A 16,392-nucleotide genomic window follows, 5' to 3' on the forward strand; every position below is an offset into this window, starting at 1 on the left:
GTCAAGGGGTTAACTGTAAAAAACTGCAAATTGAGGAAGTTGTCAGTGTCTTAAGCAAGTCCACCTGAGTTTTTAGATAAAAAAACATTTGTTTGCAGGGAGGATCACTATTGTATGGACAGTATCCACAGTCAGGGAAAAATATGCCAACCTCGGGGTTGGGGCTAAGGCTGACTTCAGTAAATTCAGAACCCATCCTTCCTTCTCCAGAGTATGCACGGTGTTAATTGGTCCCTAGCAGAGAAGCAGATTTTCCCCTCAGAATTAAGTTGTCCAGGTACCCTATAAACAGAGATACTGAGCACGCAGGAGCACCAGAACTGGAGCCAGAAACTGGCAGCTGTGGTCAGGCTGAACAGCAGTGCTACAAACTGAAGTAGCACTCCACTGAAAACCACAGAAGCCTTTGGTGAGGTTAAAAAGTGCAGGCAAGCATCCTTGATATATATAACAGGAAATCTTAATGCTAGAGAGAGGCCACCACTGACTACACAGATTCTATCCAGATCTTCTGCACTCATAGAAACTTGAGTCTCATGAGATCCAAGATGTGACCAACATCGGTTTTGGTACCATGAAAAGGCTCGAGTAGAAACCACAAAACCTCTGAAAGCGGTATGATCACTCATTGAGTAAAAGGTGATTGAGAGCTTGCAGAAGAGAAAATCTTTTTTTGTGCATTCCAAAAAAAATTAGGAAAGCGCAAAGCGCAGAGGGGATTGGAAAATTGTAGCTTGTGGTCGTGAGCCACAATATTGCAGACCCACTCATCTGCAATCTCTCCCTGCCAAACCTCAGCGAAAGCCTGCAAACATAGGCCAACTAAGAGTGAGGGCATGTTTTTTTTTTTAATGCTTTTTGGAGTAGGATTGGCAGGTTTTTCAACCGTAGGCTTGGCCTTTTTTTTTTTTTTTTTTTTTTTAGTGGCAACAGCTGACTCTTACCCACAGTCGCCTTTTGGATGTAAATCATCCAAAAGCAGGACCAAACGTTTCCCTAGAAAAATAAATGTTTCACATGTTTCTTGTAGGGCAATTTTGAACAACACCACTTTAACCATAAGATTCTGCGCATGTACGGATAAGACCACCAGATGAGAAAGTTGTTGTATAGAGACCTTCAGGGCGTTTCCATGCGAACAGCAGAGCACATGGAAAATCCTCCAGGTTTTTGCTCGATTCAATATCTCTACTAGTAAAATCCTCTCCAGTCATGTGATGAGTCCACACCTTAAGTCTTTGACGCATGCCAACAGTGGGAATTGCTGGATAAAAAGCTGCTCCCACCAGAGCAAACAAGGGCATGAATAAAGCCTTCAGATGTTTGTCTAAAGCATCCTTAAAATACCAGGAACCCGTTCACTGGGAACATGAGGATCTTGTTGAGATAAGACTGCCATATCCTACCAAAGGCATACTCTATTTCTTGGTGAACCCACTCTAGTTATTATTTTGCTGAGCGAACTTTGATGGAACAAACACCTTCTTAGGTTGAGCCCAGTCCTGGTAAAAATTATCTTTTAAATGAGGATGTACAGGGAAGGATTGAGGATGCTGTGACGGACGCAATGATCCAAATCCTGTTACCTTTGGAGTAGAGGACTGGGAAAGTGGCAACTTCAAATTAGTCCAGACAACTTCCACGAGAAAACTCAAAGGCCAATAAATCATAGGGTTCTTCAAGAGAAGATTCCTCAGATGAGCAATCCTATTCATCCCCTTCTAATAGAACATGCTCATCCTCCTCTACCTTATCCTCCAATGGTTGCTTCTATGTTAATAAGGGGAAGGATAGGAGTAATGCGACTAAGCTGTCAAGTATTCCAGAAAGCTGCTGCTGTACCCCAGTAATGGCAGATATGAATTCCTCCCTCATCACAAAAAGAACTTGAGAAAGGTGCCCCAAAAGTAGTGGCGATACCAGATAGCTGGAGGGAGTCAGAGCTGCATAGAACAAACCTGATCCCCAGGGGATACATTGCACAGGGGGTTGCGTTCAGGTTCTTATCTAAAGAAGGCATTTGGGAGCCCTGAACCCCTATATCCCCCTTCTGCCATCAATAAGACATGGCCTGCTGGGAACAACAGGTCTAAGTCAGCTGAGAGGGCACTGAGCTAATAAAGGAACAATATGCTGGTTACTCTAGAAAATTTCCTAATAAAATCTGCCAGTGCTTTACCCCACAAGGAAAAGTGGTATGGTGTAGCCAGCCAATACTTTTTGTGATCAGTAGTACCACAAGGACTGCACAGACATGACCATCACCCCCAAAACACTAGCAAAAAACTAGGGTCTTGGGGAGAGGTCATGCCTAGGAATGTATGTACGTGGCAGCATAAACCTATCATGAATATGTGTCCCATGATGCATGATAAACATTTTTGAGACCCATGTGTGAACATACTGAACCCTAGAATAGAAAAAGGTTCTACCAAATATCTAGTAAAATAAGTTTATATTTCAGCAAGATGATGATCAACAGCATAAGTGCAATATTGAAGAAATAAAACTTTTCCGTTACCTGTTTTTTTGCGTACACAGCCTTACACCCTCAGAGTGTGTGAGCCACTTCCATTCGACTTACCAAAAGTGCTTCTCCCTTTTGGTGTCTTTTTGAAGGAGATCACCAGTGTTTGTGCAATAACATTTTGCAACACGACACTAAATATTAACCTTGTGTTTCTGCCAAACACTTGTGTGCCATCTATCTAGCTGCCTTGGCCAACCCACCAAGCTGCACAAAGCTGGAAGCTGAAGAAAAGCTTGAGCTATTTGGCTACAATCTAAGAACAATACAATATGTATTTAAATCTAATGTGAATAAAGTGACTATAAATTCAATTACAAATTCTTATATTTTCAGCAAAGATGTTTTTAAAGCAGAATTCAGGCAAAGAACTCAATAAAAATTTGACATGCATATATGACCAGCTGGATTACCTGCCAAGAAATCTGTATTTCTGTCAAGCCAGTTCTGAGATTTACACAGCCTGGATTTAAGAATTTTCTACGTGGCAGTTAAACACAGATCAGTCACCTCTCTAGCCATAGCCTGTAAATAGATAGTTGTAGACCAGCAATTGACTAAATGAGACCATGTCTCTGCTCTCTCCCCTGAGAGCACATGTAAATGCAGTACACCCGATTGTTCCCAAGTGGCATCCTTCCCTCTCCACTGCTGCAAAAGTTATTACAAGACGCCGATATCAAATGCAGATATTTATACTAGTTTTATTAAAATGCATTTTAATACATACATAACTGTTTTCATAGTGGCTTTTTCATACCTTACTAATGTTCAGTTTCAAATGTAAATATATAAAAACGTCTCTGCCTAATTAGTACCCAAATTCAAGGTCCAGTGCTGTTGCCCAACTAGACAAGCTGTTTATCACTATTAACTCTGACAATGCACACCCAACTGTTTGCTAATCATATTAAGGTCAGATTTAGCATTTTTTTTTGTTTTTTATCACTAGCAAATAGATGTGTTTAAAGCGGAGTTCCAGCCTCTAAAAATTTTTTTTTTTTAGAAGTCAGCAGCTACATTAATGTAGCTGCTGACTTTTAATATAAGGACACTTACCTGTTTAGGGATCCCGCGATGTCGGCCCCCCAAAGCCAATTCATCCATCAGCTCAGGAGCAGGCACCAGCATTGCAACCATGGGAAACCGGCAGGCTTCACAGCCGGTTTCCTACGGCGCATGTGCGTGTCGTGCTGCGCTTTCTGAATGGTCCCGTCGTCTTCTGGGACACACACAGTTCCCAGTAGGCAGCACGGGGAGGAGGAGGAGCCGGTAGGTAGAACGGAAGTCCAGCTGGAGAACGACAAAAACCACACGATATCCAAAATCGAGGGGGGTGGGGTACTCTATTGTTCAAGACCTAGATTCATTTAAGACTGGAACTCCACCTAAAATGTTAAAATTTAGGCACACTTCACAAGAAATTATTTAAATACTATATTACTAAAGCCAACACACCAACAGGCATATGTGTGAAAAATACCCCTAATGAAATTTTCATTGAAAAGACTTCCAAACAACAAAACTTACTTCCGCTTTTTTGCTTTAACAGGTTCATCGTCGTTTGCATCTTCTGCAGATTCGTGATCTTCTTTGACTTTGCAATAACAAGAGTAAACAAATTTATTAAAATCGGGACCTGGTTTTTTTTTTTTTTTTTTTTAAGTAACTTGAATTAAAAAGGGAGAAGACAAGCCATTTGGAAATTCAATATAAATCATACACTAAATGGATTTTTTTTAAACAGGGAAATGGTTTTGGTTCTGTAATATGTGCAATATAAAAGGGTTAATCACACCCACAGTATATAAAACTAACACCCTAAAAACTGGATGCTGAATAATTAGAGGAGAAAGTGCTTACAAAAAGGGTCTATCGTCATAAAATGTTAAAGGTCTGTAAACTCACAATATTTTTTGTCATCCTCTAATCCTCTCTTATGTGGAGGCTCCTGGATAATTTTATCAACATCAGCTCTTCCAATCAGGTCTTCTGGTCTGTCCCACATAGAAAGGCGAGTGGTAGGATTGTAGAAAAATACCCGTTCATCACCAGTCCACACAACACACCTAATTGTGGAAAAATACACCATTAGAAAGTCATAGCAGCTTAGGGTTTACAAGGCACCCATAGACACGAAATGACCCACATTGGACGGATGGAGACACAATCTTCAAGTATATAGGTAATAGCCAATACCCTGGGCTGATCACTCTCCAAGGAACTTGCAATGAGCACTACTGTTACCTTCTACTAAAGCCAGAAAATGTCTGGTTCTACTACCTTCAGGAATTAATAAACATGCTCAGGAAATTCCAGCATACATGTCAACTGTAACAGGGATTTCTATGGATAGCATAAAAGAAGCCAGGAAATAAAGGGGCTGCCATAGATGACTTCTCATGCTGACACACTGGCTTTAGTCACTGGCCCATAATAAGTAAGCAGAAGGGGGTCCTGACTTCAGGATACATTTTATTCAAAACATTCTTGTTCCAGGCCAGTATAGCCTCATGTACACTGCTGCTGATAAACGGACGTTTAGAAGCAGTTGGGCATTTTTTTCAACTGCTCCTGAACTCTCCTCTATGTTAACTTATCAGTACACGTACCCAGGGTCGTTTATAGTCATTTCTAGGCAGTTGAGTTTAGAGGCTTTTTTTGGAACGCAAAAAAATGGGTTCGGAAGCTGAGAGGAGATTAGAGGCATTTCAAGTGCCAAACTTGTCTAAACGCAGTAACTCGCGTTTAGCCGCGTTTCGTTTACAGGCGTTTCTTTTTGTGGCTATTGTGAAAAAAAAAAAAAAACATTTTTTTTAAAAAACACTTCTAACAACGCAAACGCGGCAAAATGCCACTAAGCGCCGCATGTAAACGTGGCAAAACTGACGTTTCAAATGTAGGTTACTATCTGTCAAATTAAATCGTTCAGGAGAGGTTGTAAAAACGTCCCGTGTACATGAAGCCTTAAATGAAAAATTATTGATGCCAGAGGCACAAACAGTAGGTTGGTAATGACTGCAAACATCTTTTTCGTGACATGTTTGAGAACATGTCTGGGAATATCTGGGTATAGTACAGACATTTACAGATGGTGTTTGAATTTTTATAACTATGAATATTTACAAAATGAAGCAATGCAATATAACACAAGTTTACAGGATCATTCGGGGAGAATATCTTTTAATATATGAGGTACAACCATACAAGTAGGATTGGGAAAATTCCAGGCGACAAGTAGATAATATGTATCCAAGCAAAGTAAACAGTGGTTTTGTAAGTCACTTGATTAGGACTCTACAAGTGAAAGACCCCTGACATATCTTTACAAGGATAAAAGAAACAAAGTCAGCAGTCGGTTTGACTTTAATGTTTTCAAATACTGTGACTTTGAATGAATTGCTGATCCGGCTGCGAACCTTTACAAACTTACATGTTCTCAAAACAAGCAGTTATTCAGGTTTAAAATAAACCCTCTTTAGCTGTAGGCACAGTGGAACAATTTTCCCCTTACAGCAGATCACAACAGAAACACTGAAGTCCTTCTCTCAGCATACCTCAGCCATCTCCCCTTGTCATCAGTGACTTGCAGGAGAAGCTGAATGTCAGAATTCCAAATTGAACTGTAGTGCTTCTGCTGTGAGATTTTAGAACTGCTTCACAGTTCCTACAGCTAGAAACAGGGTTGCGAGTTTGTTTTATAACTCATTTATTGTTAAGATATAAATTCCTGAACAACTATAGCCTGGCCACTGGCTACCCAAGTCCGAAATGCAGATGCATTTTAATACTCCTCTCTCTAAAGGAAGAAAAAAACAAAAAAATTCAACCATTGATAGGGCTAAACTGACACTTGCTATTTACGTTGAAATCAATATACTGTAATGAAAATTGCCAAAAGGTAGTTAAAAGAAACGTATAGTGTTTATGAATCAGGATTACATTTTTCCCCCATTTTAATCATACTGCATATGAATGTTTTGAATTTATTTTTTCCGGCAGATAGGCAATCTTATTTTTACATGTTTAATAGGCTAACCTGATCTGATCTGCTGAAAAAAAGCCTATTGACTGAGTTAAAAAACATCAAGACTCAGGAGGGACTCATCCTAAGCATGGTCTGTTCTGCAGAGCGCCTAAACAGATTTTCTATATACTGAAACAGTCTGAAAAGCAAAAGCTAATGTCCCGCTTCGCTTTCTCTTAGGAAAGCTCAGAACATATGTAAACCAGTATCATGAGTAAACCCTGGATTAAAGCCCAACTGAAGTTTTATTTAGTTAAATACACTCTAGGTGCAGTGTTGGAAACATGTACATGAATTTGAGGCAAGCACCAACGTTCGTCATGTAGAGAGACACGGAGGTCAAACCATTGTGTAGCACTGCAAAACAGAATGCAGAGCTTGACTATGTAATTATTAAGCAAACACTACCGTTGATATTTTATTAGATCTTTTCATGTGACAATAGTAAAAAGTGACACTTTGCTACAATGTAAAGTAGTAAGTGTACAACTTGTATAACGGTAAATTTGCTGTCCCCTCAAAATAACTCAACACACAGCCATTATTTTTTTTAACCCGCTGGCAACAAAAGCGAGGACACCCCTAAGTGAAGATGTCCAAATTGGGTCCAAATAACCATTTTCCCTCCCCGGTGTCATGTGACTCGTTAGTGTTACAAGGTCTCAGGTGTGAATAGGGAGCAGGTGTGTTAAATTTAGTGTCATCACTCTCACTCTCTCCTACTGGTCACTGAAAGTTCAACATGGCGACTCATGGGAAAGAGCTCTCTGAGGATCTGAAAAAAAATGGCTGCTCTACATAAAGATGGCCTAGGCTATAATAAGATTGTCAAGACCCTAAAACTGAGCTGCAGCACGGTGGCCAAGACCATACAGCGGTTTAACAGGACAGGATCCACTCAGAACATGGTCGACCAAAGAAGTTGAGCGCACGTGCTCAGTATCATATCCAGAGGTTGTCTTTGGGAAATAGACGTATAAGAGCTGGTAGCATTGCTGCAGAGGTTGAAGGGGTGGCGCAGAGGTTGAAAGGGGGGGGGGGGGTGTCAGCCCGACAGTGCTCAGACCATATTGGTCAATATTGCATCAAATTTGTTTCCATGGCTGTCGCCTCAGAAGGAAGCCTCTTCTTATTTGGTTCAGATGGTGTCAAGCATGTGTGGCGGCAACCAGGTGAGGAATACAAAGACAAGTGTGTCTTGCCTGGGTGGTGGGAGTGTCATGGTCTGGGGTTGCAGGAGTGCTGCCGGCACTGGGGAGCTACAGTTCATTGATGGAACCATGAAAGCCAACTTGTACTGTGACATACTGAAGCAGAGCATGATCCCCTCCCTTCGGAGACTGGGCCACAGGGCAGTATTCCAACATGATAATGACCCCAAACACACCTCCAAGACGACCACTGCCTTGCTTATGAAGCTGAGGGTAAAGGTGATGGACTGGCCAAGCATGTTTCCAGATCTAAACCCTATTGAGCATCTGTGGGACATCCTCCAACGGAAGGTAGAGGTGCGCAAGGTCTCTAACATCCACCTGCTCCGTGATGTCATCATGGAGGAGTGGAAGAGGACTCCAGTGGCAACCTGTGAAGCTCTGGTGAACTCCATGCCCAAGAGGGTTAAGGCAGTGCTGGAAAATAATGGTGGCCACACAAAATATTGACACTTTGGGCCCAATTTGGACATTTTCACTTAGGGGTGTACTCACTTTGGTTGCCAGCGGTTTAACCATTAATGGCTGTGTGTTGAGTTATTTTGAGAGGACAGCAAATTTACAGTTTTACAAACTGTACACACACTACTTTACATTGTAGCATAGTGTTCTTTCTTAAGTGTTGTCACATGAAAATATATAATGAAATATTTACAAAAATGTGAGGGGTGTACTCACTTTTGTGAGATACTGTGTATACACACATACATCGAATATACACATTAACAGGGGGGCAAAAAAGTATTTAGCCAGCCACCAATTGTGCAAGTTCTCCCACTTAAAATGATGAGAGAGGCATGTAATTGTCATCATAGGTCTACCTCAACTATGAGAGACAAAATGTGGAAATAAATCCAGACAATCACATTGTCTGATTTTTTTAAAGAATTTATTTGCAAATTATGGTGGAAAATAAGTATTTGGTCACCTACAAACAAGCAAGATTTCTGGCTCTCACAGACCTGTATCTTCTTCTTTAAGAGGCTCCTTTGTCCTCCACATTACCTGTATTAATGGCACCTGTTTGAACTTGTTATCCGTATAAAAGACACCTGTCCACAACCTCAAACAGTCACACTCCAAACTCCACTATGGTGAAGACCAAAGAGCTGTCAAAGGACACCAGAAACAAAATTGAAGACCTGCACCAGGCTGGGAAGACTAAATCTGCAATAGGCAAGCAGCTTGGTGTGAAGAAATCAACTGTGGGAGCAATAATTAGAAAATGGAAGACATAAAAGACCACTGATAATCTCCCTCGATCTGGGGCTCCACGCAAGATCTCACTCCGTGGGGTCAAAATGATCACAAGAACGGTGAGCAAAAATCCCAGAACCACACGGGGGGAACTACTGAATGACCTGCAGAGAGCTGGGACCAACGTAACAAAGGCTACCATCAGTAACACACTACGCTGCAAGGGACTCAGATCCTGCAGTGCCAGACGTGTCCCCCTGCTTAAGCCAGTACATGTCCGGGCCTGTCTGAGGTTTGCTAGAGAGCATTTGGATGATCCAGAAGAGGATTGGGAGAATGTCATATGGTCAGATGAAACCAAAGTAGAACTGTTTGGTAGAAACACAACTCATCGTATTTGAGGGAGAGAGAATGCTGACTTGCAACCAAAGAACACCATACCTACTGTGAAGCATGGGGGTGGTAACATCATGCTTTGGGGCTGTTTCTCTGCAAAGGGAACAGGACGACTGATCCGTGTCCATGAAAGAATGAATGGGGCCATGTATCGTGAGATTTTGAGTGCAAACCTCCTCCCATCAGCAAGGGCATTGAAGATGAAACGTGGCTGGGTCTTTCAGCATGACGATGATCCCAAACACACCTCCCGGGCAATGAAGGAGTTGCTTCTTAAGAAGCATTTCAAGGTCCTGGAGTGGCCTGGTCAGTCTCCAGATCTCAACCCCATAGAAAACCTTTGGAGGGAGTTGAAAGTCTGTGTTGTCCAGCGACAGCCCCAAAACATCACTGCTCTAGAGGAGGTCTGCATGGAGGAATGGGCCAACATACCAGCAACAGTGTGTGACAACCTTGTGAAGACTTACAGAAAACGTTTGACCTCTGTCATTGCCAACAAAGGATTTATAACAAAGTATCGAGATGAACTTTTGATATTGGCCAAATACTTATTTTCCACCATAATTTGCAAATAAATTCTTTCCAAAATCAGACAAATGTGATTGTCTGGATTTGTTTCCACATTTTGTCTCTCATAGTTGAGGTATACCTATGATGACAATTACAGGCCTCTCATCTTTTTAAGTGGGAGAACTTGCACAATTTGTGGCTGACTAAATACTTTTTTGCCCCACTGTGTATAATAAATAATATATATATTTTTTATATATAATTACACACACACACTCTATTAACAAAAATATTGTGACACCTGCTTTTACACGCACATTATTTTAATGGCATCCCAGTTTTAGTCCGTAGGGTTCAATATTGAGTCGGCCCACCCCTTGCAGCTATAACAGCTTCAACTCTTCTGGGAAGGCTGTCCACAAGGTTTAGGAGTGTGTCTAAGAAATGTATGACCATTCTTCCAGAAGTGCATTTGTGAGGTCAGGCACTGATGTTGGTCGAGAAGGCCTGGCTCACAGTCTCCACTCTAATTTATCCCAAAGGTATTCTATTGGGTTAAGGTCAGGACTCTGTGCTGGCCAGTCAAGTTCCCCCGCCCCAAACTCACTCATCCACGTCTTTATGAACCTTGTTTGTGCATGTAAAGCAGTGTTTCAACTCCAGTGGTCAAGGTGCCCCAACAAATCATGTTTTCAGGCTATCCCTCAGATGACACGGCTGTGGTAATTACTAAGGCAATGAAACTGATAAATCACCTGTGTAAAATGCAAAGCCTGAAAATATGACCTGTTGGGATGCCTTGAGGACCGGAGTTGAGAAACACTGGTGTGTATATGTATATGTGGGTAGTGGTTTGAACCTCTGACAATTTTGTATTGCTGTCTTTTTCTCCTAGTTTGCTGTCTGACAGAACAGAAGTGAGGGAAAATATGCTGTGTATTTAACCAGTGTCAAACAGAGCAGAAAGTTCCATTTGTCCCAACAGAAAAAAAAAAATTAGCTCTTCTGTCAGGATTTTATTCTAGTCTGCATCTGTTAAAAGGGATTTTCCCTCACTTCCTGTCGAGGTGACAAATATCAGAAAAGGAAGTGAAAAGAAATCTTAATAGGGAACCAAACAGGGGTTTTAACTTTTCCTCACTTTTTTCAAAATGAAAAGAACAATTTTTAGCTAAAGTTGAACTTTATGTTGCTCACCCCAGCATACAGGGGGCTTGTGAAGTATTCAGAAAATGTTACAGCACAACACAAAATTATAATGAAGTTTAAAACGGCAGACTCTCTGTACGCTCAGAAGCATATTTCATGCGCTTTACTATAAAATATGATTGGATACATCAAAAAGTACGGAACATGAAAACAGCCAGAGCGTTAAAAATTTTGAGAAGGTGGCTAGCAATGACAGCCTTCATAAATTCTTTTTACAATTCTTTTTTTTCATTTTAGAGTAAAAGGAGGGTTAAAACCCTTGTAAGGTTTATTTTTGCCATCTTTGTACCATTGGGGAGATTTCCTTTCTGAGCCTGCCCCCATAGCCAATAGGAGGAAGTGAGTAAATATCTGCAAATTAAAGAATCTTTTGCGGACCCTCAGGTCACCAGAACTAGTGTCCCCATTGGAAGATTTCCCCCTCTATTACTTTTCTGGGGACAGCCCAAAATTTGAGATTTACTTTTACTTTCAATGATAATGGTAAACAGGACAAATAGTGAGGGTGAATCTGCCTAACGGGGGCACAGACAGCAATAAAGACTGACCGGTGTTCTAATCCATTTCTCCTCTATCCAAATCTTGAAAAAAAAAAATAATAATAATTTTGCCTTTAGTTATTTGAAGTATGGAAGCTACCAGGGGTGACTAAAATGGGGGAAATGCTAACAAATCTTGTTAAGAGCACAGATATGTTATATAAAAAAAAAAAAAAAAAAAAAAAAAAAAAATTCTAGAGTTGAATTTTGTTTCTGCAAGAAAGGCAACGTTCAGTAATGCTGCCAGCCAATGCTATGAGCAAGAGACACAGTGGATGAAAGCGATGGATAATTATGCTACAGGGTTGTCAAACTCATCCTGGTTTACAACGAGTCAATAACCCAGAATACGTATATGCATGCCAACTACGATGGGTATAGAAAAGAATGCCCTCCATTTAACCACTTGCCTACCATATAACTTACATATACGGTAGCAAAGTTGCACCTAGTAAGGGATCCAACACTTCCGGGTTGAGGGCGCACATGAGAGCCACCAGAGGCCTGCTCCCGCTGCGAGTATACAAAGCGGGAGCTGATCAGCGGGTACCGCGGACTCAATGTCCACCAGCACCCGCTGATCTTTCAGTACAAACAAGGCAGATCATTGTTGTCTCAGTAGGCAAGGCATGGATCCTGAGTTTCTGCAAAGCAGGGACACAGATCCATGCCTTCCCCTAGTAAAAGCACCTCCCACCATACACAAAATCACTAGCTAGGCACACAGTTAACCCTTTGACCGCCCCTGATGTTAACCCCTTCCCAGCCAGTGTCATTAATATAGTGACAGTGCATATATTTTTTTTTAGCACTGATCACTGTATTTGTGCCACTGGTCCCCAAAGTGTCAGTTAGTGTCTGAATGTCCACCGCAATATCGCAGCCCCGCTATAAGTCGCTGATTGCTGCTATTACTAGTAAAAAAAAAAAAAATTCCATAGTTTGTAGACGTTGAAGTGATCAAATAGCACCAAAAGAAAGCTCTAGTTGTGGGAAAAGAGGACATAAATCTTGAGTAAAGCATCGCACGACAGGGCTGCAGACAAGCTGACATATAAAGCATATAAAGCTTGTGGTTGCCACATTACACCCAAAATATTGGTTGGCATAACTTGTTTTAGAAAGGCAAAGCTATATTTCACTAGCCTTGCTGAAAAATAGTTAACAATTGTGGGGGACCACATTAAAACAAAAAAAGTAACAAGGAGTAAAACCTGGTTCATTAACCCCAATTCGTTCACATATTTAGCAAGCAGAAATGCCTGTAAAATGAATGTTAACAAAATTACAGTCTCTATTAGGCACATTACAAATTCAATAGTAATAAATCATTAAAAATACGGGTACCAGAAACCTGTGAACTGAACATACAGAAGAGACCCATATATCTGTGAAAAGGTATAATCATCCAGCAGAGAAATCAGTCTTCTTACCAAACACAAGCAAATAATGTAAGAAAATGAAAGCCCTTGCCTGTAAAGATGCAAAATCCAGGGCTAACACAAAAGTCCCTGCAAATATTGGCAAGAAAACAGGCTTTGGGGGCATAAGTACCATGGAGTGCCAGGAATTGGTGTGGTAGCTACTGGACGGGCTTTTTGGGCAGCTTTTTCTTCCTCCGTCATTTCTTCTTCTTTTGGCTCCTAGAAAAGAAAAGTTACATTGAATTTGGGAAGGAGTAAAAGTTACCATGTATTTCCTGTTTCCACCAACTAGACTGTATATTAAAGCGCAACTAAAGCACAACTAAAGCACATGAAACTATTTTAGAAACCTTAACAGCGCAGCCAATCTGACCAACCTCTGTGCACTACTAACCTCAATAATTGCACTGCGACAGTATTAAACGCCTACTCTCACCTAGCTCTCACCTCCAATGGCACTGACATTCTTCAGTTAGGGCTTCCTGTTTACACAGTACTAGCCATGCCCACATGTGACGTAGGAGAAAATTCACTAACCATTGGTAGCCATGCATATTTTAGCCCGGTACTCAGAGCTCCTTGCGCTGGAAAGTCTTTATAGATGCTGGAAAAGTTGACCACACACATCCATCAGGAGAATAACCACACAATCTTTTAGCGTAAATAAGGAACAAAAAAAGCATTCTTCAACTGCAAAATGCATCTCTTTGTGTTGTGCTTTTATGATTGTTACTTCAGAAACAGAACAGGTTTGTGTAGCCTTGTTTTTGCTTTAATAAAATAAGTCAAACTCATCTTTTTTGATGAGGAAAGGCAACATCCGGAAAGCTGCTTAAAGTTATTTCCTTGCTACATATTGACAATTATACTCCTAGTATTTTCCTTTGCTAAATTTTGTTTGCATGGAATTAGGCTTTTAGCTTATTAAATTTTAAATATTTGATTTTCCCCTTCATTTTTCTCACTTCAAGATGTTAGGCCCCTTTCACACGAGGCAGACTCCGCTTCCACGGGGTCCGCCGGCTCAGCGGGAGATCTCTCCGTTGATCTCCGTGGAGCCCGCGGTTGACAGGTCCCTCTCTGCTCACTGAGCGGGGAGGGGCTTGTCGAGTGCCGCTGGTTGCTATGGAGAGATCGGACGAAAACGGACATCATGTCCGTTTTCATCAGATCTCACCCGATCCGATGGCGACAGATCTGAACATAGAGCCATCCGTGCTTTAAGAGGATTGGACCGTTTCAGATGTCAGCCATGACATGTCTCCGCTGACATCCGTCGCTCCATAGGCTAACATGGAGCTCCCGTTCAGGTCCGCCGTCAAAACTGACAGGCAGACCTGAACGGTCCGACCATGTAAAAGGGGCCTAAAGGCTTTTAAGGCACAACTCTTAACTTTATATTTTGAACACCCATAGTAGCACATCTGTAAACAGTAACTAAATGGTGGGCTGAGGTTCTAGTTTCAATTCCAACAAAGGGAACTAAATTATCTATACAGAATTTGCCTTCCCATATCTGCTAGTTTTCTTTGGATGTTTTGGTATGTGTCCTAATAAATAGGTCATAACAACTAAAATGGTAGTAAAGGCTTTTTTTCCCCTAAAATATCAAACGTTATACTTGACCCATTTGTTTTTTATGTTTACTGTTAGACAGGGTCAATTCGTTTTTTTGCAGGCTGGCAAATGAGCTGGGAATTTTTGTTTGTTTTTTTGACATGCGTCGCCCTTTCATGTGCTCCTTGCTGTAAAGGCCAATTATAGGTAGGGGTGGTCGCCATTTGTATTGGTGATTTGGTGTGGGGGCGCACTTGATACCTTTGCTGCCATTGTGTTATAGCTGGGTGTCCAGTGCTACCCTGTACCTTTAAAGGAGGGGTGGGCTGGGCTACTCTTAAGGGATAAGTTCAACTTTGGGACTATGTTACATGTAATATTCTTCTAAGTCTGCAGGAATCCTGCATGGCACCTGCTATCTGCTGATTGGAGGTGCCATGCTTTCCAGGCTCCTAGTAAAAAATAAATGCACTTTTTTTTACCTGCAAAAAGATGTGCATTTATTATTTTTTTTAAAAAGGTGAACTTATCCTTTATTTACGTTACTATATATGTACTCCAACTTTGGAGATTCTCAGATTAGGACTGCAGTACACTGGGGTGCAATGATGTGGCTTCTGCAGCTTATGCATGCATTCTTAAATGTGTGCAAACTAACTGTTTAACGTGAAATGAATGGGTCAATTGGGTTAGTTGCAGGCTGGCAAGTGAGGTGGGAATTTTTGTTTGGGTTTTTAACATGTTATACTTACCTGCTCTGTGCAGTAGTACTGCAGAGAGCGGCCCCAAAGCTCCTTATCTAGGGTTCCCTTGCCGGCGCTCTCTGCTCCATCTCTTCTGCATGAGCAACCATATCAAGCCACTTGCTATAAGGGCACATGTGCAGATTCACTCCTGAGCCAGTGTGCGTCCATAAACACACAGCACAACTTGGCCCTGCACCCTCCTCACAGGATTTGATTGACAGCAGCAAGAGCTAATGTATCTCGCCGCTTCCTGTGTGTCCTGTGATGAGATAGAGAGCGAGGGAGACCAGTGCCACTGCAGATGGGTACATCGCTGGATCGAGACAAGATTCGGAGTTGAGGGGGCGATACTACCACTGGGACATTTTTGTTTTAATGCAGGGAATGCCTTAATATGCAGGGGTAGGCAACCTGTAGCCCTCCAGCTGTTGCAGAACTACAAGTCCCATCATGCCTCTGGGAGCAATTGTAGCTGCCAGCCTTGCAATGCCTCGTGGTAAATGTAGTTCCACAACAGCTGAAGGGCCACAGGTTTCCCATCCCTGCCTTAAGGTAAAAATTATTAGAACCAATTTAAAAAATTAGAAAATGTAATTTTTTTTTTTTGCAAAGAAGCATGGAAAGCAGGCTCAGTGGATTACCGATGCAAAGCTCTGGCTCACGCAGACTATTCCCTGCAGCCGATGGCTTGTACCTTGGTACAAGCCTTTGGTTACCGAGTTGGAAAAAAGTGTGTGGACATGACTGCACTTGCACTCCCTTAAGAACTACAACTCTCTGCCGCAGCGACAGATAGTACTCCGTAATTTATCTTTTACAGATCATTTTCAAATAAGTCAGGAGCCAACAAGAAGTACCAGACAAGTTTTTAAGAAAGTGTGAGGCATGGTTTGAAGGTGGAGAGCTGTGCTCGCTGACCATGTTTCAGATTACACCCCAAAATATACTTGTAACATGAAACATTCTCAGAAAGGTGAACATTTAAGTGCTTAAACTTTAAAAGTGATGTACTTCACTTTTGGGTCATGGGAAAACAAAAAGCGTCCCCA

The 16,392-nt window shown here is 41.5% G+C and overlaps 1 protein-coding gene across 3 annotated transcripts in view; it reads right to left on the reverse strand.

The window, feature by feature from the left end:
* Nucleotides 1–16,392, reverse strand: part of TCERG1 (transcription elongation regulator 1) — a 150,105-nt gene that overhangs the window by 74,684 nt on the left and 59,029 nt on the right. For all 3 annotated transcript variants that reach the window (XM_073620623.1, XM_073620622.1, XM_073620620.1), the window contains 3 exons: nt 13,171–13,259; nt 4,436–4,596; nt 4,058–4,124 (listed from right to left, as the gene is read on the reverse strand). In XM_073620623.1, the coding sequence (XP_073476724.1) occupies nt 4,058–4,124; nt 4,436–4,596; nt 13,171–13,259 (317 nt within the window). The remainder of the gene's footprint in view (nt 1–4,057; nt 4,125–4,435; nt 4,597–13,170; nt 13,260–16,392) is intronic.

Source organism: Aquarana catesbeiana, linkage group LG03 (assembly GCF_042186555.1).
Source record: "Aquarana catesbeiana isolate 2022-GZ linkage group LG03, ASM4218655v1, whole genome shotgun sequence".
Lineage (NCBI taxonomy): Eukaryota > Metazoa > Chordata > Amphibia > Anura > Ranidae > Aquarana > Aquarana catesbeiana.